Raw genomic sequence first — 26,209 nt, 5'->3', positions numbered from 1 at the left:
GTCCATCCCTGCCCTGTCCTGCCCTCCCTCCGCCCTCCTGTGCCCTCTCCCTCCTTTTATCACACAGCCTCCCCCCCTTTTGCTCTTATGTCCTGTGTGGCCTTGCTACTGTGGTCACTTCTGGGGATAATTCTCGGATGCTTTGAGCAATAGGCCCATGGCTGTCTCCCTGCGAAGTTTGAGTGAGTGCCAGGGAAGAGCAGGCATGCCGAGGAAGTCACCAACTTCATCCAAACCTTCTTCTTTCCAGCCACCTTGATGTTCATCTTCTCAGATGGTCGCCAAACTCCTCTCTTCCCAATAGCTGCCCACCTGCCTCGATCTATACTTTCCTCTCTAGAAGAATCCTAAATCCAGAACTCTGGCTCCCTCCAGTCCTCTCCAGAGGCCTATGAGAAGTGAATATGCAACTATGTGTGCAAGGAAAAGCCCATAAACCAAAGCAAACTTTTAGTTTTTCTTTTATTTATATATTTGGCTTACCTCCCCAGTGTTCTCACAGCGAGTGGATTTGTCTTTGAGATACAATCTGGCCACTGTGCCGAATAGTGCTTACAAGATTTAAATAGTTTCTAGCTACCAAGAGATATGGGTTTGGATTTTTGAACACAATTTAAAATCGATTTTTCTGCCTGTCCATCTACCTATCTACAGTGCCTTTACTTTTAATAGAACCCAGAAAGGAGTTACGTAGAAAATAGTTCCCCAATAAATAATTACTTTTCTGAACTATACAATCCCCACCCCCCTGGCAAACCAGCACTCTCACACACACCCCTACAAGTAGGCAGGTTCACACCTGTAATAACTTAGGAGACAGTCCTCTGAAGTTTACCATCTGGCTAAGGCCCCGCTTCACACAATAGCTAAAGTGTCTCCGCATGGTGCCCTTGGAACATGCCCAAAGACAGGTTCTCATTGCTGTGAGGCCTGGTGGGGAGGTGGGCAGATGTCCCAGCTGGGCCTGCAGAGCAGAGTTTACATGGGAACTCACAGTCTGACCCCACCCCTAGCCCCTTACTCACCACATACACAACAGAAAGAACTCAGCTAAAAGAGATGTTTGAACAGAGGGTACAATTCCCAGTTGCTGCCAATTATACAGACAGACAGGAAATTTACATAATGTACAGAAAGTTTGTGTTTGGGCCTTATTTTGAAGCCACTCCCCAAAGATCCACATTTGTACGGGAAAGCAGATGTTCAGACCTGTAGCCTTGAGCTGGAGCTGTCCCTCAGGGCCCCTTACTGCAGGCAGGGTTGGGAGCGCTGACATAGAGGCCATCGCAGAACCCCCAGCTCTTTGCTGAGTGCCTCGGAATTCAAAACCATCAAGGATGTGGGATTTTTTTGTTTTGTGTTTTTTTTTTTGATCTTTTTGTCTCATGAGCATCTAGATCTCCCGTTTTCTTTTCCTTCTTGTTTTCGAGAGCCACTCTTCTGACAAGTACTATGCACAGCAGAAGGGTTCTAAGTCCTGTGAACTGCAAATTCATAGACTAACTGCCCAGCTAGGACTCAGGTCTCAAGCAGACAGATGCCTCGCTAACTTGCGCAGGCCATGCAGGCTGAGGAGGAAGCCTGTTCCGGCCACATGGGTGTCCTGAATCTTCTAGGAGATGGATGCGTGTTTACTTTTGTAAAGAGTCAGCCTGGTGTCCACTTACTCTCCAAGAGGCGTAGTGTCAAAAGCCAGTAAGTAGCTTTCTGACTTAACATACCTCTCAAGCAATTTCCTTGTGAAACTGGAGCCGCAGGCATCTGGCCCCCAGGGCACATGTGGGATCATTTTACCCATTCAGGAAGCTGGGGACTTTTGGACTTGGGCTTCTTAGAGTAGGGGTGTACGGGTAAGGGGGAGCTCTTCAGATGGGTCCTTCTTTCATTTTTTGCCTCAGGCCAATTCCCACCTTATCCTTAAAAAGGTGGAAATTCGAACTCCACGTGAACACGCTGGAAGGTTCCTTCCCGGAAGAGAGTGGGCAGGCAGGAGAGCAGGGCGAAGTCCTGCAGGAAGCAAGAAGCAACGGCTGTGGCCTGCCAAAGCCAGCTAAGACCGGCGGGCTTTATCTGTCCTTGACGTCAACCTATTTCAAGGAAAGAGAACAAAAGGGAAAAGAAGGATATCATGTCTGCACACCAGCGCTTCCAGTTTGAGGAGATGACCCCAGCCACACCTCTAGCTGTCTGCTGCCGGGAAGGTGGGAAAAGGTTGACCGCTACTAGAAGGCCCTCAGCTGGCTCACACTTTGATAACCACAAGCCAAGGACAGCAGCTGCTGCCACTCTGTGAGTGTGACTCTGGCCGTTCCGAACTCCCATCTAAGCAGCGAGGGACTCCGGATGAGCTACCTACTCTCCTCCGGCAGAAAGTGTCTTCTGAGAACTTTATGTGAATTAAAAGGTTCTGAAAACTGTCTTGACAGACTGAGGTGGGTGTGTGGATAGGGGAGAGGTGGCATACATGCTTGTACACACACACACACACACACACACACACACACACACGTACACTTGTGAAGGTCAGAGAGCAACTCCAGAAATCATTCCTCAGGATTAGTAACTTTTTTTGTAAAGTGTATAGCATGGGGGGCTGGGGTTGTTTGATTACGCTGGGCTAGGTGTTCAGAGAGCCTCGAGGTACTGCTTTTCTACCATCCCATGGGGTGGTCGATCAACCCTCATGGGGTCACAGGCGCAGACCAGACCAGCACACCCAGCTTTTTGTGGGGGTGCTGAGAATCAGCACTCTACTCTCCTGCTTGTAGAACAAGCACTTTACAGGTGAATGTCTCTCCAGCATCTCAGTCTCATCTTTTGGTCATGTGACAGAGCAATCAGAACAGTAGCATTGTGGGAGGGAGGTGTCATGTGCTTTCTTGGCACAGGGAGCCTTTGATGGCCATTCTTTGAATAGGCCCCAAGACATCCCTCCTTCCTATACCTGTGCCTGAACACCTCCCCTTCCTGCACCCATGTAGCTCATTTTCCCTCTTACAGGTCTTTGTGCCAAGGTCCCAGATGGCTCCTTGTCTACTCAATGACAGACAGCAGCATCCCAGCCCTTTCCATCCTTGATCTACTGTCCAGACTTCCATTGATTACCTCAGTTTGCATTGTATATTTGTCTGCTCTTTGCTGTCTGTTTCCATCAATAAATAAACCAATGAAGACCCATTATGTCTTCCCCTGTACATCAGCAACAGTGAGCGACCAACACGTAGCAGGTGGGTGGCTGATCTTGGCTAAATGAACGCGTGTGTAAATTAATAAATGATACAAGGGATGCATAGCTTTAATCATGGCCTGTTCTCACCAACATAAGTTTGATTAGAGGGTACCAAAAGGTGATACAATGGGAGGAAATGAAGAGGAGGCTGGGTAGGGACCAGGTGGGGTCTGGCAAACGCTCTCTGAGGCGTGCTGCTACCTCAGGTGCTGCTCTCTGTTCCCTTCCATTTTCTCTAGACCACTGGAAGCCATCATATGGATTTGGGTAGCTCCTGGATGCAGGGCTTGGATTCATCTTGCTTTGATCATTCCCTGCAGAAACTGAGCCCCCCCCCAGGCTATTATTACAAACGCAAATTACCATCCCATTGCACATGTGTGACTGAATCATTGATAATGATTTCTGACTGGCAGACAGAGTGACAGACAAGACCAGTTTGGTTTCAGGAAGCTCATACCAAAAAAAAAAACAAAAAACAAAAAAAACCCAAAAAAACAAAAAACAAAGAAAATGACACACACACACACACACACACACACACACAGAGCAAACACAAAATGAGATAGGTATTAAATTAATAGCAAAATGAGCTGGGGGGTGGTGGGGGTGAGGGGTACTGCCCATGTGGCACACCCACTTCTACCGAGAAGAGATGATGTAACAGGTATCACTTGGTTACAGAAGCACAGGCCAAGGTTGGGTTGACCGGCTCAGCCTTGGGAGCTATGCAAAGGGCAGGTAACTGTTTTGCAATTCCAGGGAGAGCCAGGCTGTCAGTCATCACCTTGGAGTTGAGAGAGACACAGAGTGGAGGTGCTCCAAAACCACAAAGGGTCACTCAGGACCAGGAAGGTGACAGTGATCAAATACACCCAGAACCGACAGACCAAGAGGCGTCACAAGAGGCAGGGACGCTTGTGAGCTTTGGAGTCCCACTGGCCACTTATTGAGACCAGATGCCAGCTCTCCACCCACTCTCTGCCCCTGAATGAATGCATCCTGTCTTCTTCACCTTTGATGTGAGCCTCCAGTCTCCCGCTTCTCTTCTGCAGCTGGCCTTCCTGCTCTCTTGGGATAACTGTGGGGACATAGCAGGTTTCAGGGATTAGTATTCCCATGTGGCTGTTTTGGGGGTGCAAATTATAATTTCCTCTTCCCCACAGACAAGCACATTAGTGTACGTTCCCTGGTTCCCCAAGGACCAAGCGCCAGACACCAACTGTAGAACTGAAGGCTCAGTGGGTGGATGTCTGGGTACCAAACACATGCCTCAGTTACCCACTGGGTGCGCAACACCCCAGGTGGGATAGCAAGAGTGGAGCTAGCACCAGGTTCTCCGGAAGGCAGAGCGCAGCCCCGAGGCTACAGTGCCTGCTCTCCCTTGGGCCCACCCTGCTCTGATAGGCCATTAAACTCATAAAGGAGAATTCAGGAGTTTCACCCCCACACATAGCCCTTCCTTTAGGCTGGTGATAGGCTGCTCTGCCTGGCTGACTTACTAAGTCTTTGCCGGGAAAGAGTAGCCGAGAGTTTCATGGCACCTATCTAGGAAACGGTGGTCCAGGGGGCCACCCTGGGTCGAGTATGGTGGCTTGCCACTCAAAATGGATCTATGTACTTCTCTGTGCAGCTGAGAAGATCATGCAGTCAGTCTCAGGGAAGAGACTCAGGGGCCACACAGAAACCGAATAGAAAGCTCAGGCCAAGGGGTACCTTCTATGAGGTAGCAAGAGGATAAACTCCTGTTCGCTGTTTGTAAAGGAGCTAAAAATGCACCTGGAGACGGGTGGGCTCTTTCATCTTCATTCTGGATTACTGGCACAGCTACAGGCTGTGGCTGTGGCCCGTGTTCCGCAAGGCAAGGAAGGCGGAGGACCTGGCTAAGCTACCCTCTAGCCATCTTTGTGAAGGCTTAGCTTTGCCCACCGTTGATTTGTACCTAGATGTGAATGGGACAGAAAAACTGTGTCATACCTGGTGACATCTGCGGTGCGTGCACAGAAGTGTGCACAGGCCTTGTCATCTGCCCCCATGCAAGCACAACGCAAGCGTGTCCATGGAGAAGGCTGGGAGCTTTCTGGAACTGGCCCCGAGGACCTCTTTCCCCGAAGGCTTCCTCTGTAGTTGGATAGTCCATAGGGCACAGTCTGTCTGCAGAGCACAGAGAAATATATGTGTGGCAGGGTGTCTATTCAGCCACTCCACCGTAAAGTGCCCCACAATAGCATGCTAGTTTGGGAACCATTTGGAATGAACCAGATACTGTAATGGTCTGCTGACATGGAAAGAGATACAGAAAGCCTAGGGAAGGACTGACTGCCCTAGAAGCCTTACAGAGCTGAAGCAAGCCTCTGCAGTCAGGAGAGCCTTTGGCCTCACTGACTCACAGTTGGGTTTCTCTTGTTTCCAGCTCAAACTATACAGGCCTAGCTCCTCCAGAGCAGGTCCTGAGATCCCAGCCTGGACCTCTAGCTCGTTCCCAGCCTGTCTCAGTTAATAAAATCCTCTCAAGCATGAAAACTTGAGTAAGCCCCCAAATGCACATAAAGAAACTGGGTGTGGAATTTGCCCTTAGAATCCCAACGCCGGGGACACAGAGACAGCAAGATCCTTGAAGCTTGGTGGCTGGCCAGCCTAACTGGCTATGTCTGACTCATACAAAGATGGATGGCTCCTAAGGAGTGACACCTGAGGTTGACTGCTGGCCTCCTCATGTACATGAATGCACAGATGCACCCACTTGTAGCCGAATGCACACACATGAACCATTGCACTTTCCTACCAGAAACCAGTTACCCAAAGCTCCCTCCAAGGAAATCTTACTTGACCCATTGCTGGCCCTTGTCTGGGGCCTGACCTGGTTGGTGCCCATAAGGCCTTCCATACCTGCAGCTGCCCCTGGTAACTTTAGTGAACTTAATGGTGGGGCACCCAGCAAGCCTCACAGCTGGCATTGGGGAAAATGGGGCAGATGAAATTACAGTTATTAGAGATCCACCCTAGCCCTGCATTCAGCATCCTCAAAGAGACAAACACCACTGGCTGGATTCGAAGCTCTCCAGGAGCTGCCGCCACCAACTCAGTGGGACGGCTAAGGGCGAAATTCATCATGGGAAGGTCTTATTGTGCAGCAAGAACTTGTCTGAAATGATCGACCACTTATGGTCATGGTTGGCATTGGAAGGCATCGAGAGCAATAAACGTTTAAATCTGATTTTAGGAGTGAGCACAGCCCAACCATGGTTCATTCTCCAGAGAGGAAAGGCTTCTAGAGAGTTGAGTGAGAAGTTAAAACCACAGGCTTAATTCATTAATGTAACTCAACATGATCTGGGAGACAAATTACTAAGAACTTGAGGAAACTTATGGGGCCAAAGGCCCTTTTCCAGTAAGCCTTGGCCTACTTGCTCATCCCTTTTCTATGAGGCCCGCAGAGTATCACCAATTATCCAAGTCAAAGGGTGGCCTCACATCCTCTTTGTGTTTTCAAAGTAAAATCAAATTGAATTTCTTTTCCTTAGAAGCACAGGGTCAGGAAGCCCTTTGGGGGGTGTTGAGGAGAGTCAGGCAGGGTGCCTGTGGGACCAGATGCTTGGAACAGAACTTCTTCCATGCTGGGTTGGAGATCAGGGAAGAGCACCCCACCAACACCCGCCTTGTTTTCATCCCAACTCCTCCCTACCAAGTAAGTATCCTAAGAGGCAGCAGATTGAGTTCCCTGCTAACCCAGGCAGAGCCAGCTGCTGAGCTAGGTGGCAGGAGATGGAAGGGTCCAGTCCTACTGGGAGCTGAATCCTTCCTCAGGATCAGGGTGTGGGGGAGGGGAGGAGGATCATGTGGCCATTGTTGTGGGTGCAGATTTGGCTGAAGGTATATATTTCCAGTAACGGGGCTACAGTAAGTCTCCAAGTGTTGACATTAAAACCAGTAAAGCCAGTCCTCCGTTTCTTGGCGAAAATTACACGTGAGGAATGCTGAAGCTCCCATTTCTCCATCAACATGGAGACCTGCAATTTTTGAAATTGCTGTCACCTGATTATGCATCTGTGGGTGTAGAGACACTCAGCTGAAGCAAACCACTCTGTCTAAAGTGTTTTAAGTAAGGAAATAAGGCGACTGGGTGTTTGTTAATAGAGATGTGTTAGCACTTCTCCTGCAGTCTCAAGCAAAAAACGCCATGTACAAACGCCCCCGACAGCTTCAAAGAGTGTTTACAGAGCTGATCCCCTCTCCAGGGGATGGAAGGCTTTCAGGAGCTGGTGGTATATCTTGTCCCAGCGAACACATATAGGCTTAGGAGTGACAGCTCAACATGGGGCCCACCGACTCCAGGTCTAAATGTTAAAAGATAAATTTGATAAATGCTAGTTTTTTTTAAAAAAAGCCCTGTTCGTCAACCTGGAAAAATGGCGTTCATGGTCCCTCAGAACAGCAGGCTTACATTAGGGTTCAGGTATTTCTTAGAGTTCTCAGATGAAATCTGACAACCAAACGCCACCGCGGCTTCTCTCACCTCCTGCTTCATCCCATGCCAAGGCAGCCTCATCTGTTAGCAAGCTGTATCTACTCCTCAGCAACACATAGCACCTACCCTACAGGCAGAGAAATACACACCTCAGCCTTGCTGTGTCCTAAAGTGTCAGACACTAGGTAGTATCTACATGGGCTTGGGACATTCAGATAAAGGATCCCAAGACTCAGAATGCTGGGAACACTCTCCGGAAAAAGGTGCATTCAGTTTTAGAGATTCCTTGCAAAGGGTGGAAGATGCATGGTCAAAGGAGGCAACCAGTGGCCATCCAATCAGAGGCAGGTCTGGGGCTTTCCTCTCCAGATCTGAACAACTGTTCCCCACGAGCAGGTAGCAGAGCTGGGCATTGAGGCTCACACCTCTAACGGCAGCACTCAAAAGGGAGAGATGGGAAGAGCAACCAAAGCTAATCTTGATTATGTAAAAAGCTGGAGGCTGAGTGTCTGAGAAAAAAATCAAAAGGGAAGCCATAACAAAAACAAACGAACAAAAAAAGCAGAGAGCTAAGCCTTTACTTCTTTCTTACTAGCCATGGACTTAATATGAAGTAGAATAAGAATTGAGGCAGGAGGATTACTTTCAGTTAGAACTCAGCCTCAGCTTCTCGATGAGTTCCAGACTAGGGTGATCAACAGAATGAGACCTTGTAGGAATGAAACAACAACGGCCACAAAATACTAAAACACAAAAGAAATTAAAAACAAAGCAAATGAATCGCATCTTTGGTTGCTAATAGCGAGGTAATCCCCAACTGGACAAAGCCAGATTCTTTACATCTGGATGAGCTCAGTCATGGAAAGTCATCACAAAAAACTTCATGAGCTCGTAAGCACCCACCGAAGAGCTGGGACTATTTTAAGTGTGAAATACAGACACATCCATGCCTGCAAGCATTCTCATGCTACTGGGAGATGAAGAACTGATAAAGGAGAAACATCAAGCTTGTATGTTCAGGCATAGAAAGAGTACACGGAGTACAGAGAGATTGCCTGGTGATCCCGTTGTTAAGTTATAAACCACTTATGTGACCTGCACTCCACCCTCTCAGTATACAAAAAGATTTGCCAGGCACTTGCTGCAGTGAGACGCCGCATGGGAAAATGCCCAGCCAAGAGTTAGCAGTGGATGAAAATTAGATCCTTTGATTACTTAATTGGTTCGAGAAATTGTGAGTTTCATCGGCAGAAAAATTCCACTCATCAGGCCTGTTGTGCTTGTGATGCGTGACTAAGCAATAAAGGAAGTCGAAGACCACGGTGCTCTTTCCTTCCCTCTGTCATTCAGGCAGGCCGGCCATGCACCACTACCCATCTCTCACGGGTCTGTACTTCATTTGTGTCACTGCCCTTTGTCACCATTCCCTGGATGGGCAACTCGAATACTCAGTCGTGGCACCATGAAAACAGAGGTAAATTAGCCGAGAACCTTGGACCAGTGCACTCAACCCAAATGTGGCAGCCTCCTGTTGAACAGTTGGGTGTAGCTAATGCAGTTCTTCGTAGAGACAGGCAGTCCTTCCATCTGTCCATGCCAGTTATACCAGAGAGCTCCATAGAAGGGAAGCAGATGAAGGGATGGGGAAACAACATGCTCGCCGTCATAGCTACAGATGCAGCGTCTAGTGCTCCGTGTGCTTGTATAATAAATTATCTCTCAACTTATGTACCAGGAACATTCATTACTTAATCAGTGACGAAGACGCCAGGATCTTATTTATCACAGTGTCTTTGTTTTCCAAGTTTTCCCAAATGTCATATATAAATGTTATTAAACATTAAACCCCCAAGTTGCCTGCGTTCCTCTCCATCTGCAGAGCCACAGTGAACACCATTCATTTATCTTCTTCTTCCCTGTGAGAAGTTCTTAAACAAGGAGAATGACTTTAGGGAAACACACACACACACAGACACACACACACACACACTTCCCAGTTTTAGGTTTTTTCCCTAGAGCAATGAGGGAGTTCCACCTTTCTATCTGTGAAGCTGGCAGCACCATGCGGCAACTAAACGTGGACATAGCTATGACAAGGCTCCAGCTGGGAATCAGCAGAAGGGCTTCATCTGTTGAGTTCTAAACCATTAGGAAAGTGGATCAAACTGAAAGAAAAATTGCTCCTCATCTTCCCACTGAATGGTATTTAGCCGCGGAAGGGTCTGGGCAAACACCATAAATCAGATAGGAGGGCCCGCCTACGACACAGAGATTCGCATCCAGATTAGCACATTGGCATGGTTAGCTTCCTCCATCCAACAGCGTGTTATTCAGCTTCTCTTGCTTGACTGAGGTAGTCTGGGCAGCAGCCCCATATCCCGCCATGGCAGCGCTGGCCTCCAGATGGCTTCAAGAGAACACTCTACCCAACCCAAGGTTCCAGTCTTTGCAACACTTCAGTGCCTACCACTTTCTGCTTGGTAGTTGAAAATCTGACTATGGTGAGCACATGAATTTACAGCTCCTGGGTTAGTGGTGATCTCTCTCATAACGTGAAGCCAGCCAGGCAGAGGGAAACATTTACAAAATTTGCACCTATAACTTTTCTTTATAAATATAGTTGTTGTTTTAAGTTAGAAAAACTAAAGTCTGGGTTGGTTATCTCCCCAAGAGTAGGCAACACCCCTTGTTCTCTCAGAACCTGTGTCAAGTTCACGATCTGCCTTCTTCTTTTCCTGCTGAAGCAGTCAAGCAAAGAAGACGGGGAAGCCCAGTGTGCAGTTCATGAGGCTTTGGGGACCAGGCTGGCCTGGCCAAGAGAGGAGAAATAAATGATTCCCACTAGCTAGTAGGTGGTCCAGAGATAGCATCGCTGGATACACCCTCCCACCACTCTGGACAAACAACTCCGAGACTCTGACATGCTGTCTGGCCGTGGCTCGATTTCAGATTCTATTAAAGTCTTCCCTGGACGGAACCACTTCGGTTGAGCCAATCGGAAGCCTCGAATTTGTTCATCCCTCACTGTGTACTTATGGAAGTCAGCTACGGGCCAGGCCTTAAGCCAGAAAGCCCACAGAGTAGTCTTCCAATCTCCAAGGATGATATGGGACAGAAAGCCCAGGTTCCCCATGTCCTCTGTCACCAAACAGAAAGCACACATATAAAGTTGCTGGCTGCATAGAAACTCGCCCACACCTTGTATTTCATAAACATGGGAGCAGGCACACCTGTAGCTTCCATCGATTCTTCTGTAGGAAACCCTCACAGATCAATGTTGAAAGAGCCCATGGCAGGGCCCTCACAACCCCCAGAAAGAACTAAGGACTGTAGAGAATTTAGAGCTATGAGACACCGAGGGTCCCAGGTTGTGATTGATTGATGTCTTTGAAGACCTTCCCAAACAATGTTCCGGCCTTCAAATCATTCTATTGCTTTAATTTCAATCCTGTCATCTCCCAAGAGAAGCTGAGATTACAATCCCACAACACTAAGCTGTGGCAATTAATCTTAATTGTCAGCTTTATTGAATGACAAAACCCAAGGGGATTAGTGGTCCAAAGGCTCTGACCTAATCAAAGGATTAAGCCCTGGCTGGAGTCATGATACGAGGTCATCACAGCAACATTGGGAGTCAACTGAAGGTATTAGAAGGATGTCACTGAGCTAGGTAGTGGTGGCCACACATTTAATCCCAGCAATGGGGACAGGAGAGAGGCAGAGGCAGAAGCAGAGACAGAGGCAGAGGCAGGTGAATCTCTAAGTTTGAGGTCACCCTGGTCAACAGAGTGAGTTCCAGGACAGCCAAGGCTACACAGAGAAACCCTGTCTCAAATAAAAACAAAGAATGAGGAAGAGGAGAGGGAAGAGGAGGAGGAGGAGGTCACTGAAGAGAGGTGACCCTTCCTATTCTTGTTTTCTACTTTCTAGTTGCTATGATCTGAACTGCTGTGGTTTACCATATCTTCCCTGCCACAATGCCAACCAAGCCCTCTGACACTGTGAATAAAATAAGTCCTTTCTCCTCATGTAAGTAACTATTCCCTTCACCGTGGTCAAATAGCCTACAGGAGCGACTTGAGGAAGGGAAAGGTTGAGAGTGGCGCCTATCCTAGCACGGAAGACACAGCAGCGGGAGCACGCAGCAGCTGGTGCAACGCCTCTGCAGCCAGGGAACGGTGAAGAAGAGTGCTGGTTCTCAGATAAGCGCTCTCCTTTTCATCCAGGCCAGGACGCCAGCCCATGGCACAGTGCAGCTCACATTTAGGGAGAGTGTACACACCTCACTTAACGCACTCTGTAATCTCCCTCACAAGCATGCAAGAATGTTCTCAACTAGACAGGTGGTTCTAAACCACCAAGTTATTAACCATTTCAGGTTGTTTTGGGTGCATGGTTGCTATAGTGACAGTGAGGCAGACAGTTAGTGGTAAGAATCTGTCTCACTAGGAGAAATGTAGTCTTCAGATCACCCCAAGTATAGGCTCTCCATTGCATTGTGACCACTGTGGTCATACACCATTCTAGTCAGAGCAGGCTGCATAGACGGACAAGGCATGGACCAGACTGGAGGGGACCCTCAGTAGGGATGCCCAAGCTCTGGCCAAACATATGACTGTCTGAGATCCCAGGTGTGTTACCTCGCCACTGAAGGACCTGAAAATGGAAGGTTGCTTGGCTACTTGTAAAGGTCCGCCTGACTTCACATCCCACCTGGAGCCTTTCAAGAACCCTCACCACCACACAAACACCATCAGCCGCTCAATCCCCAGAGAAAAGCCCCAGAACACTGCTCTGACAAGGACACCACAATTCAGCACCAACCACTGCACTGCCCCACCAGTCTGAGAGGTTTCAGGGTCTCACCAACTGTATTTAGAAAGCTTTACCCAATGAACTGGGCTTTAGAAAAACAAACAAGCAAAACTTCCATAAAACCCAAAGCCACGGAAAGCATCGTCTCCAAGTTCGCTGGAACACAGAAGTCGCTTGTCCTTCGCGCACAGGGGTCAGAGGAACAGAGGATGATAGGAAATGCTCTGGTATGTTTATGGAGAAGCTTAAGAGTTAAAGGCTCTGTTCTCCCCTGCAAAGTCAAGAGAAATAATGTAGAAAATAAGCCATCTAAAGAAGCCTTGGAGAGGGTAGCTCCCCCTCCGCCATGTGACCGAAAGCATCAAAGGAGCTAGAGTTTCTCTCTCCAACCCCACATGACCCTGGTGAACTCCAAGTCAGATGGAAGCAATGGGAACCCTCGTCTCTCTGACCTGGCTTCATTACAACTTTATGCAAAGCTGCAGACAGATGGGCCTCAAAATAGCTGCCAGACGCAGGCAGAGCCTGGAGAGGCAGGCAGATCGGAGCAGGTACTGGAAAGAAGGGGGTCCCTGCAGAGGGGGGTTTCAAACACGCCAACACTGTCACGTGCCTCTTTAAATTACCTGCAGGATGTGAAGGAGGCCTGCCTGGCTGCTTTTCCGGAGAGTCCCTGTTCAGGACAGAAAAGGTCTTGATGGCTTGGCTTGATCAAGTGTCATCACTCTGACGACAAGGTCTTCCATGTAGCTGTGTTCAGTGCCATCTTGGCAATGCTGATAAATGCAATGCTTCCCTCAAAACTAGAATGCCTGCTTCCTGTTAGAGAGGCAGGTTTTATCCTCAAGTGGGAAGTCAGGTAGGGAAACAGCTCGGGCGGGGCACAAGGTCAGCACCTAAGCTGTTGGTATTGTGCAGGTATAGACTTTTCCCCTCATTCCGACTTGAGGAAAATACCTTGCCTTCCCATGTGAAGGTGTTGGTGTCTCTGTCCCCAGAAGCACCTTGGTCTTCAGCCTCCATTCTGTCCCACAAGAGACACATGGAAGTCAGTTCTGTATTCAGTTCTGTATTCTCAATTAGTTGCTTCAAACTTTTAGCTAAGCAATTTCCCTTCCCATGTCCACCGCGGGCCTTTTGTCCCTCTGGCCACCACTGTCTCTGGGCCTTGCTAATAACAGACTCGAGAAATCTGTTTCTGGTTTTTAACTTTCTGGGTCATGTTGAGGAGCTCCTGCTAAGTCTGCCTCGGAAGGCCATAAAAGAAGGGCAGGCCGAGTGTTGTCAAGCTGTTAGAGAACTCTTGGCTCTGAGACTCTGGGTCAGGGCTGAGAAGGATGAGACAGCATGGTCCCGTCCTGTCGCTTTATGCTAGGGAGACCTGTGGGCTGCTAGGAGTTTAGCCTCCTGTACTGCGCCTAGGCAAACACCCCGTCACCCACCACATCCAGCGGTTCTGCTTGTCGGTTTTGCCTTTGAGAGCAGTTGAGGAGCACAAGTGTCTGCACCCATGCAGATGTGCCGGGCATGCGCATGCGCACACGAGAATCTCCTCCGCACGTATGTGTTTCTCATATTCAGTGCCGCTGTGCCAACGGAGAACAACAGCAGGCCATTTTCTCATGTGGCATTGGACTGCTCGAGAGCCGAGGAGTGGGCAAACAGGGTCTCCTCCAGCATGGACTGGACTCTCTAACAGTTGCCCGGCAGACGTTCTGAGACACTAAGAGTGCAGCTCGGACCGAGAGCTGGAATGTTGAAGTCAGTCCGGTTCCAGCCATGGCCAAGGAACCTCCTTAAGGAGAACATTGTTTACCTCCCGGCTTCCTTTGTTTTAAATTCTTGTAGGAATAAACCACACTAGAGATGTCAGGGACTTGCAAAGGCCTTCAGATTTAAGGCCAAGTTCCTAACTGCAACACCCCTTTCATTGAGCAGTAACCCAAATGCCCCCATGGGGTCATGCAGGGTCACAGTCTCTTCTTACCAAGCTTTCTTGATTCAGATCAAGCCGCTGGTGAGCCTGAGGCAGGGTTCAGCTGCATTCCAGCCTAGCCTGACTGCTCCCGGTAAGACCTCTCCTCCCCTTTGATTCTGGGACTTTCAGCCAGTGGGAAGCCCAGAGAATGGTCACCTTTGGGGGACGACCTTCGAACCTACTCTGAAACTGAACTCCAAGGTTCTCAAGTGAAGTGTCTTCCTGTCAAATGGTCTAGGAACTGAGTTCTTCAAATTCAAATCTGACATGTAAGGTGTTAAGACTACCCAAGGAGGAGGTGGAAAAGAGTTGGGGGAGACTGAGACCAGTCTGAACCATGAACTTGGCCTGCATCATTTCCTACACATCCTTCTTGAAAGCGTACCACAGAGGTCTTTCCCAGCAGCCCTTGTGTACAGTCTTCTCTGGATCACTGCTGGCAACTCTGTCTCCTGTCCCCACTTCAGGGACTAGATCTGGACTGAGATGAGGTAGGAAGTTCTGAAGCCCAGGGTTTGTCACCCACAAACGCCTTGCTTGGAGTCCGTTAGACTCTCCCAGGTAAGAAGGCAGACCATGCCTTCCTTTCAACACTCCATGGATTTAACAGAGAGACTCTGAACAGTCTTTACCTCACCCTGAAGTGGCCAGGTGTTGCCTACTGTGCCAGGAAAGCCTGTACCAGGACCTCAGGGAGCACCATACCTACCTACACCAGGGATCTCAGGGAGCACCATGCCCCAGTCCCCAAGCCTTCTGATAATTTACCAAGAACAAAGAGAAGCAACAGGAAGTAACAGAAGAGGGTGGGACAAAAAAAAATCCCACCCCAACCTACAACAACCTTTGGCCACAAGTAGCTTTATCTAGCTACTTATCAGCCACTGGGACAGTCAGACACACCTTTTTCCAAGGTCTGGAAACCTTTATGTTAACAGGACAACGGTAGACAGAAAAGACAGCATTCACAACTGCTGTGTGTCTGAGAAGGACAGAGGGTAGGCACTTACAGATGGGCACTCCTGGCCAAGAGAGATACCAAGAAGTCTCTTGGTCCAAGATGTCAACTTGAGAAGGAATTCTGTAGTCATTGATGTCTTGCAAGCATGGGATAGAAAATAGCAAGACAGCCACACTGTGGAGAGAGGTTTCTGCAGGGATAGAAGCTCTCCTGGATTGTGATGGCTACATTTTCAAGATCTTGCAGGTGACTACTCCAAAGTACTATGTTGACCAATCCGCAGATACTTCCCCCAGATACCTTCACACATTCTTCACTCCCCCGCAGACACATGGAACTGAGACCCACAGGGGGCGTCTTCAAAGGGTAATCTCTAACAAGATGATGTGATCCCAGAGTTTAAGCTCTTTAGTGATACATGGCTCCTCTTCCCCTGGTTGTGAAAATTCACATGAGGAAGTTCTAGTGTCCCTCTATCTCTAAATGCCCTGAGTCTTGGACTCAAAGTGTGTGAGACTCTGGGCAGCAAGGGAGGGTTTAAGCAAATCCACCTCTCTTTGTGATTGCACCAGGCAGTGAGAGCCTGGACATAAGGAATGGAAGAACACGAAGCAACAGTCAGAAAAAGGAAACTCCCACTCAGTGGATGGAGTCAAAGGGCTGTGAACCCCTCAGACCCATGCCTGTCTATCCGAGCATCTCTGCCATCAGGCTAAACCTGTCAGTGTACCAGGCAAAAACACTACCAGATCCAAGGGCCCACCCACAGCTCTTGAAGGCTCACAGAGTCATGTTCTTCTCATCAAGTCAACACTAAGCTTCCAGAATAAAATGGACACATATGATGGGCCAATAGATTGTGATTTTGCTTGTGTGTTTATGTCTATAAAACTAATCCTGCAAAGGGGCAGATGTGTTATTCCAAAGAGCTGTGTATATGAATCAACATCACCCTTGCAAAGAACAGAAGTGGCCAGAGATAAAAGTTACGTGCCAGAGCCCAACGCGCTGCCATCAAGACGTGGTATCCATGAGGTTTTTCTGGGGCTGGGGAGGTGGCCCAGTCAGTGTAGCTACACATGCACGAAGACCTGAGTTTCAATCTCAAGCACCTGCATAAAAGGCTGGATGTGGTGCTGTGTGCAGTCTCAGCACCGAGGAGACGAAAACAGAGGTATCCCTGGAACTTTCTGGGTAGCTGACGTGAGTCGGTGAGTTCCAGACCCCAATGAGAGACCCTATCTCAAAAACTAAGATGCAGAATGACTGAAAATGACTCATGGTGCTGACCTCTGGCCTCCACCCATAATCACATATATAACAATATACATGTGAGAACACGCACACACACACACACAAACACACAAACACACACTGTCAAAAGAGTGGATGCAGGAGTTAGTTACAGCAGAGTAGAGAGCCCTGTGCTAAAAAAGATAAACCGGGGGAAGTCTGAGAGGACAGTTCCAGAAGCCATACTACTGAGCTGAGGGGTCTTACAACCCCAGAAAAATGACTCAGCCATCTGAAAACTGTGGAGGAGACACACACCACAAACAGAGCTGTACAGCTCTCACAAAGTGATGTGTGATCAACCCACATTGTCATTGTGGACCTGTCAGTCACTCATGACATGTTCCCAACACAAGGATGGTCAAAAAGACTGTCCTTTCTGCCTCAAATAAACCCAACACAGGCATGATCCTACCAAGGGCTGGCTCACAGAGCAGGGTGACTTTTCTTGGGATCCTGAAACGCTCTAGTCTGCAGGAAGCTAGGTCCCCAGACCCCTAAATTCCATTGGGATCTTGTAACAGTTGGGCAGCTGCTCTTCGAAACCTGCTAAAAGACCTTTCTTGGAGATCACAGATGCCAAAAGCACAACTTGTGCCTTTCCGCAGTAAAAGACATTGAAATGCAAGTTCAAATGTTGTGTTAATTATTATTACTATCAGTCTACTCTTTACTTCTTTGGGGGAAAGAAAGAACACAAAACAAATGTCATTCCTGAAGGATTAAGTCAGTATGGCATGCTTTGGCAAAGGCTGGGCAGCAGGCTGGATGTCCTTAGGAGGTGTCAGTTGGAGAAACTCAGGGAGAACCGTTGGTCACCGCCCCACACTTGCACCACAGTCTGCACCCTGTAGAGGGTAAGTAAGGAGTGGATGGCACCTCCTGCGGTACAGAGAAGCACAGCCAGAACTCCAAGTCAAGCCGAAATGGAAGACAGCACCAGTCTCTCCACCATACCACAGTCACGATTCAGTGTCTTGCCCTGCTGGTTCCATAAATACATTCCTGCTTGTCAGCTATGTGGCTCAGAGTCTTGTTTGGGAAACTCAGTTGCCATCCTAGCATCACAGTGGCTCCCTCAGATGTCCCTGAGGGATTAACAGATGGCGGGTCCCCTGGCACAGAGGGCGGGTCCCCTGGCACAGAGGGTAGGTCTCCTGGCACAGAGGGCGGGTCCCCTGGCACGGAGGTGGGGAAGCACACATCAGGCTCTTTGCAGGGTCTCCTTGCTTCACTGCTATTTCAGGACTATTTGCGACCACCTATCTCAGAAGGAACTTCTACTGTGGGGCAAGTTAGACCCAATGTCTCAAGAGGGCTAATTTTGTTTCAATGTCCAGTTGTTTTGTCAAACACCAACCTAGAAGCAGCTGTAAGGGTCTTTTTCAGATGTCATTACTATGTATGCAATACCCTCGGAGCAAAGCAGATTGTCCTGCACAACCTAGATAGCCTTTGTCTATTCAGTTGGCAGCCTTCAAGACTCAGGTCCCCTTACAAAGACAGAATTTTGATTCTGGGCTCCTTTTGCCCTCAGGTCTGTGTCACCATCTCTCACTAGAATCTTCAGCCATTGGTGGCCTTTGGCTGTGATAACAGCAATTCCTCTGTCTCCACATGGTTGTACAAACATAACCTATTGCTTCTCTCTGGTGAACTCTGAGTGGTACAAACCCCACCTGCCTTGAAGGTAGAACATGTGCAGGGAGGGCAGCCCCAAGCATTCAAATACGTACACATATAACATACCATGCCCCATCTCCCCACTCAAGTGTGTACACACGTGAGATCCCACACAGCACCTCCCCACTCAAGTGTGTATACACGCGAGATCCCATGCACCCTCTCTCCACTCAAGTGTGTACACACATGATATCCCATGTACCACCTCCCTAATCACTATCTTAGGCTTTGTAAAATTTCCAGGACAAGATGGGATAGGTTTTTCTTAGTTTGGATTTGTTTCTAGTTTTGTTGGCAAGGTTGGAATTTGCCTGCAGGTTGTGGGATGTTGGGGGTCCCTCACATGGCTGAGGAAGTTTTAGGAAAACCTGTGCCACCTGTTAGTTATGATCTCAGATGCCAAGAAGTCCAATTGGTAAAGGTCAACTGTGGATCTTTGGGTCCAGAGGCTTTTTTGGAGATCATGAGGAAAATTACGGGTAAGGCACCTGGAAAGATACACACTTCCACAGAGCAGTGAAGGGTTGGGTCTCTGAAAAGGACCACACATTCTGAACAAAGAGATATCCTGGGAGAGAGAAAGCCCTTCAGACTAGAGCCATGGCAAAAGTTAAAGTGAGAAATCAGAACTAGGTTCAGGGCTTAACCAAGAGTCAGCCAACATTGATGATCTATTGCACACGGAGTATATGAGATAGTACATGGGATCTCATGTGTGTACACACTTGAGTGGGGAGGTGGTGCATGGGATGTCATGTGATCTGAGTATATGAGTATAGTCTAACTGAGCTCAGGGTATGACAAACATGGAAGAACCACAGAACCTCAGAACTTCTGTTTAGGAGACTCTTGGGAGTATAAAGATCCCTTGAGCCTAAACTAGGAAGTTAACATCCCATGAGGACACAGGCGGGTCTTGATGGTAACTTCCAAAGTCACTCCTTCAGAGCCTCAGATGCAGAAACAAGGTCACTCAGCACAACCCTCAGAAGGTTCTCATAAGTGTCTTTCAAAGACAAAGCCAGAGGGTGGACTTGATCTCCATGCAAGCAAATGGACAGGAACTGGAGCATCATGAAAAGGCAGAAACTCCCAAAGTTCAAGGTTCTTGGTTTAGAAACAAGGGTCAAGAATCCTTCCTCAATCTGAGCAGCCGGCCACAGGGACCAAGAACAGCCACAGCCTAGTGTGTGCACTTGGGGAGTGAGAACACTAGGCCCGTTTAGGACACAAATTATGTGAGAGGGAGGAACCACTGGAGAGGGGAGCTGAGATGGGGGTTGTAGAGGAAGATGTAACCTTGTGAGCTAGTAACTTTTCAGGTTCTTCTATTCCATTGGAAGCCTACAACTCATTTTCTCTCATTGTAATCTTGCTCCCAATATTTTAAAGATAGCAAATGGGTCTAGTTAAGGGAAGGAAGGAGAGGAGAAAGAGATTGAACAGTGTGTGTGTGTGCATCTGTGTGCACAGAAAGAGAGTCAGGCCTTCCAGGAAACATCTCCCTGCTAACTTATTAATCTTGTCTGAAATTAAAGTGCTCTAGTCTGGAAACTGTCACTTTTGTTTCCCAAGCAGTTGAATGGAACACAGGGACACTGGATTCACCCCTTCCCTTCCACTGGATAGAGTAAAGCAAAGTAGGAGAAGAGAGGAAGACATGGAGCAGACAGAAGGAGAACTCCTCCAGGTGGCTGTCCCAGAAAAAAGTAGATCATCCACGGCATCCTTTTATACCACCCAAGACAGCTCGAAATCCCAACACAGGATCTCAAATATCTCTGGGTGTTTATGGAGCTTCTAGGAAATGTCCCAGTTATTCAATTCCCGCCCAAGCAATGCTCAGAACGCTGGAAAACAAGCAGAGACCTAAAGAAGTTTCCAATTCCTGACTCCACTCTGTCCCTTCCTGCTGAATTTCTTCTCTTCTTCTTCTAAACTTACGGCTTGGGATTCTAGCCAAGACCAGGACCCAGGGCCTTTTGACTGCCTAGGGAATCCCCTTTCTGGGAATGTTCATTTGTGGGATCACAATGGCAAATGGTTAGAAATCAAGGACAGCGGTCAGGGTGGTGATGGTTCCAAGAAAAGATGAACTGGAGCCTCCAAGAAGAGACGTCAATCCACGCAGCCCAATACGCATCCCCGTAACCCTCCCATCTCCCCACTGTGGCCAACAGCTTATACAAGGGCCTCATCAGATACAGGTGCGGTGTGACTGGCTCCACTGGGATGAGCTACAGAACTGAGAAGTACCAGGAGGCAGCTCTTGATTCAGTAAGGGACTAGACACTACAGGACAATAGCAGCCATGATTAAACAAACCCAGGGTCTACCTGAGCCCAGGACCTATGCAGGAATCTGGGTGACTCTTCAGTAAGGCCAGCTCTGCCAGCCACTCTGGGCACTTGGGGAGATTTCAGACCTACCTGGATATGGTTAGGGGTCTTGTCAACAGATTCGGAAGACATTGGACCCTCAGAGCACCCCCTCTCTTGTGTGCTTCATTACTGAAATGTCTAGGTGGGTGAGTGACTCTTCAAAGCCATGACCCAGAGGACTCTGACACCAATGGGCTTACAGAGAAATGAAAGCATGAAACAGAATAAGTAGTTGCCTTTCTAGGCTGAGGAGTTGTGCTCAGTCATCTCCAAGCTCCCAGACAAGGATCCCTGAGCAAGTTCATGTAGATGTTCCTAGAAATGCAGAGAACATCCAAGGAACTGAGTTTAGCGGCATCCAAACCAAGATCCAGGGATCCAAGAGACAAGCTGGAAGACATTGGCCACATAGTGGTCCTGTAGCTGCTTACAAGGCGTGTCTTAGTGCAGGGGGGACCCCAGAAGTCCAGTAGGAATTGAGTGGAAAATAAGAAAGTGAAACTTTGTCTATGGCTCCAGGGGAAGGTGTTCCTTATCAAAGGTGACACCTAGAGACACTTAGATAGATCAGCACCTGCTACTAGGTACTTGTGAGAGATTTTAAGGCTGAACAGAGAGGTCCTCTGGGGCCATGGCTGTGGACACTGGGGTCAGCCCTGGGAAGTAGCAGTCATGTGAGCCACATGTGTCACTCTAGCTTGGCACCCAAGATGGGCAGAAATAGAAGAAGCCATTTCAAGGGATGGAAGCCATCTGGGTCTGCCAAGCCTACCTTCCAACTCTGCCCCCCACCCCGGTGCGGCTCTCAAGGGATTCCAAAGAGGGTTAGAAGGAAGGCTTAGCCCAGTGAGCCTCTGGGGTAGGAGCATAGAACTCTGTGAGCGTCTAAAGCCCCTCCCCACCATATCTCAAATCCAACACTGAGTTTCTTCGGGGCTAGGTTCTCAGAGGGGAGGTGGGTTGCCCCTGGCCTGTGATAGGAGTCGTCCTTCTTTGAGCCACTGCAAGAGCTGACCTCTACACTGTGGCAGGTTCATGGGTCTGAATGAGGTGGGCTGAGGTCTGAGCAAAACCCCTGAAGCCTCAGGCCTGGTACAGAGCCACACTCCTCCCCAAAGCCCAGGCCCACTCACTCAGGAGTGTTGATCCAGATGATGTCCAGGTGGCAATAGTAGACACACTCCTTGTCCTTGTAAGTGAAGCACGTGCAGCGCCGAGGTCGGTGGTGTGTGACCACCCCCTTGTCCTCCTGTTCCCCCGACCTGCCTGGTGTCCGTTCCTGCCCAGCGCTTCCAGGCTGTGCAGGCAGTGCAGCTGTTGGGGACACAATCCTCTCACCAGGGCCAGCCACAGTCTCTTCACAGTCCCGCTCTGATCCAGCTTCAGGGGGTCCCTTGGACACACTGGCTCTGCCAGGGCCCCCAGACTGGGGGCAAGGCACAAATCCTGCAGAAGGAGGATTGAAGGGCTCCTAAGCTGCTAACACAGAGTCCTTGGCACCCACTACCCCGCCCCCCCAAACCAGAATGAGGCTCAACCAAACTTCTGCAATGTCTGGAGGCCGGGTGCATTTCTCCCCAAGTCTCCAAACTAAGCCAAATGCCTTAAAAAGTTTACAAAGCTCCGTGCACACTCAGTAAAAACTTGAGTTATTTCAGTCCCTGTGAAGTCTGAAAGCTATTTGCTCTTCACTGGGTGAAACTCGTTTTTGTGTAGTCTCTGAAAAGTGCCCAAAGAAAGTCTCCCAAGCTGAAAACCCCCAGACCCAGTGGGAGTTATCTTTATGTCTTCAGGCCCTTCTACCCGCCCCTGGGAGACTTCAGGGTGCAAAGCCAGACTTATCAGCTTTCCCGCAACACAGACCCGCGCCTGGCTTCCTTTTGTGTGCACTCCCGCGTGGAGAGGCGCGCCGCCCCGCCCCTCCCGCTTACCTGCAGCGGAGGTCACTGTGAGCCCGAGAAGGAGCCACAGCCCCGGCTCCATGAACCCCGATCAGGCGCGGGAGCACCGGGCCTGGAGGGTGGCTGCTTGTGACCGCAAAAGAGTAGTGAGACTGGGTACAGCTTTCGAGTCCTGCCGCTGCCTGAGCTGCGCGTCCCGCCTCAGAGTTACTTGGCTGAGGCAGTCACGAACTTTCAGAGCGCGCTGCCCATCCCTGCGCAGGGCTGGCTGGCTGTGGCTCGGGCTTTTCTGGCTCCCGCACCACCCCCTTCGCCTCCCCGCCCCTCCGAGGGGCTGGAACTGCCGCGCGGGGCCTTTGAACCCGGGGCTCACGGGGGTCGCTTTCCAAGCGCAGGGGGGAGCCGACCAGAGGCGCATTTGCCCCAGGCTCACCCAAGGCTAGAGAGAGGCGAGGCGGGGACGCCGCGCTTCCCGTGAGTGGATGGGGTAGGGTGAAGGCCCAAAGAGCTGCTTGAAGGCCACCCTCTGCCCGTGAGTACACTGATCACTTACACTTAGACTCACACTTGAAACCCCCTGCCCAGCCCAAAGCAACCGCACCCCCACCCCAAGAGTACCAAGATTATTGAAAAGGCTGCACAGAAGGGCTGCGGGCTTCTTGCTCCTCTGAAATCAGTCTAAAGGAAAAGCTCTATTCACCAATGGCCTTACCCTTGCTGAGGGCCCTAGTGCCACGGCCCTGGGTGTACTTTACACTTCTGATTCATGGGTGCCCGAGCCAGTTCCCTGACTCTGGAAGTTCTGAGTGGCAGGTGGGGCTGTGGGACCAGAGCAAAGTCACAAAGATTCCATTCCCTGTGAGTTAGCGGTTCCCGGGGAGCCCAATTTCCTCACTGGCCCATTCAGTGAGGGTCTTCTCTCCAAAGGTCACACAACTGACCACAGGTGCCTCACTTCTCAGGGCGCTGTGGTATTTTAATGGGTCTACAAACCTTTACTGTCATAAAACGTGAGTTTCAAAGCTATTCCTTCCCCTCACCCCTCCCCAATATTTCTAATGATTGGCATTCTAAAAAATAGAATCCAAAAAGGTGGCCCAGGTGGCTCTCATGAGGCAAGCTATGAAAGGGGTACAACTGTCACTAACTAGCTCAGTCTTTATTCCAAGAAGAAGCCCCAACCAGCCAGGCAAAGTGGTGAAACTGAGGCCTCACAGCCAACGACAGCCACTGGCATGGAGAAAGCAGACTGTAAAGTAAAAAGAAACTAATGCCCCTGCCTCTAAGATTCCAGCTAAAGGCCAGTTGGTTTGGACGGCTGTATGTCACAAGACATTTTAGACCGAGAGCGTATGCACAGAAACAAACTGCTCCCACTTCTGAGGTCTTGGAAGTCCAAGCATGTCCGTTGTCTGTCATGACTCACGAAGGGCTCTTCTTTAGTGGTGGATTGTGGTGGAAAGCCAAGGTGCTCCCTGGGGCCTTACTTATGGCTGACTGTTACGATATGGTTCACTAACCTTCTTCTTGAAGGCTCGCTCTCATGACCTGGTCACCTCCAAGGTCCCTCCTCCTAACAGTCATCTTGGATTTCACCAGGTCAAGGGAGATATCTATTATTGTCTCTTTCCTTGCAGTTAAAATACCCATCTGCCGTAGCCGAGGGCACTGACAGCCTGGTTGGGTTGTCTTCACTGGCCTCTGTGGGTGTGGCCAACACAAACACTGCCTGGATGGACGTGTGCCCTGGGTCTTCATTCCAGCTGAGATAAGGAAGGTTAAAGGTGGAGAACAGGGTTAAGAGCATAAGACATTGTACAACAGAGAGGGCGGAGAGGCGGCAGGCGGCCCTCAGGGGAGGCAACAATTTAAGTGGTCTTTATGTGACTTGGATACATTGTAGACATGCCAAAGGCCTTTTCTTTCCTATTCTGCTCTAGCTGCCTTTCCAAGAGAGCAGTGGGGCGGTTCTCAATAATGTTCTAACCAGAACTACTTCCTCTGTGGCCAAGGAGGGCAGTCAGTGGCTGGGCTCTGGGCAGGACTGGAGTCCAGCTGGGACTTAATGGCATTGTGCTCTGCTCTTGATTGTGTGCTCATTTTTTATTTATGACAATCGATGCTGGCTTTCCTTGTGTGGTAGAGATAGAACATTCCTTTCTAAATTAATTTTGCTAAATCAAAGAGAAGTAATCTGAATTGGAACACGATGTAACTCGTTGGTGTCTCGGATGATTTGGTGGTGTGGTGGAATCCCAAAGCTGGGAAGATGAGCGCTCGTGAATGGACCACAAAACCAGGTGAGGAAGCCGGAAGAAAGCGCCGGAGACCCTCTGAGTGCAGTGGCGCTGAGACAGTGATGCTTATCACCAGAGAGTTGGCATTGGGAAGGGAGAGTCACATCACTTTTTGGAAATTGACCTTCAGAATCTGTGGGAATTAGCAAAACACTTAATATATTTTGACAAACTGGTAGAAAGAGCTTCACCAAGCTAGCCAAACCTAGGGAGACTTAGGAAGTCCTGTAGTGGGCAATCAAAGGCTTTATCCCTACTCCCTTGTACTGTAAACATCCTGGAGAGCTGTAATGGGGAAGGTGAACTAATCAGTCTTCCCTCCATCTCTTGGACCCCACTATATTGACCACACTGACAAAGCAGCCATGGATTGGTAACCGTCACCTTGAAGGCCATATTGGTTGGCCCTGTTTACCATCCACCCCAGCATCTTCTCACTCCCTTACACTCCATCTAGTGGTTCCTCTCAAAGACTCTGTCCCCCATTTGGTTGCAGTAGGTCCTCTGTAACCCCATGAGTCTGAAATTTTAACATAGAATACAATTGAGATCTGGGCAGCTGACCCAAAGTAGACACAAGTTTCTGGCTACAAGTTCAAGTCTGGATTAGGCCTGTGACCATCTTGGGCAAATTAGTCAGTCTCAAGATCTTGACTAGAGCTCTTAAGAAAGTTCTCTATTCAGTGTTATTGTAGAGAAGAGACAATTCATATCCACAGCTCCTGGGAGGCATGTTGACACAAAACAGACTATGATCAACCTCAACATAGAGGAAATGGAGTTCAACAGAATGACACCGGATTTACGCTTTGATGTACTATTTAAGTTCCTGGATCCAGCTGGGCCTGAAATCTACACTGTTCAGCTGTAAACCTGCAGTAAGGTTTTTATTTGGTTCAAAATGTTTAGACTATCTTGCCTCCCACCACAACCCTGTTATTTATCAGAGTTCGAATTTGAATTCAGTACTACATCATTCCAGGGCAGAGTTCATACCCATTACATGTTAACTTTTGAACTGATACACTGAGTTGATACTTACTTTCATTTCTATTTAGGGTGTTTCTGAAGGCAAGTCATCCGCTCTGCATCTCTTGAGTTTCCTGATTCTCAGAGTCCCTCATGAGAGGCCAAGCTGGGGAATATCGGTCATGTGTCTCTACAGAGGACAGTAATAAATGGTCCTCTCTCCTCTGAGGTCCC

The 26,209-nt window shown here is 49.1% G+C and overlaps 1 protein-coding gene across 1 annotated transcript; it reads right to left on the bottom strand.

Annotated features, from left to right (window-relative positions):
* Positions 1-445: 445 nt before the first annotated feature.
* Edn3 (endothelin 3) lies at positions 446-23,159 on the bottom strand. The gene is made up of 5 exons (XM_052184481.1): positions 22,740-23,159; positions 21,942-22,254; positions 5,207-5,383; positions 4,245-4,310; positions 446-2,087 (listed from the first exon to the last, which is right to left on the bottom strand). Exons 1-5 carry the CDS (start codon positions 22,789-22,791, stop codon positions 2,051-2,053), a joined length of 645 nt encoding a protein of 214 aa, XP_052040441.1. The 5' UTR covers positions 22,792-23,159; the 3' UTR covers positions 446-2,050.
* Between the last annotated feature and the right edge of the window lie 3,050 nt (positions 23,160-26,209).

Source organism: Apodemus sylvaticus, chromosome 5, assembly GCF_947179515.1.
Source record: "Apodemus sylvaticus chromosome 5, mApoSyl1.1, whole genome shotgun sequence".
In the NCBI taxonomy this organism is placed as follows: Eukaryota; Metazoa; Chordata; class Mammalia; order Rodentia; family Muridae; genus Apodemus; species Apodemus sylvaticus.
This window is presented reverse-complemented; position numbering and strand designations above follow the sequence as displayed.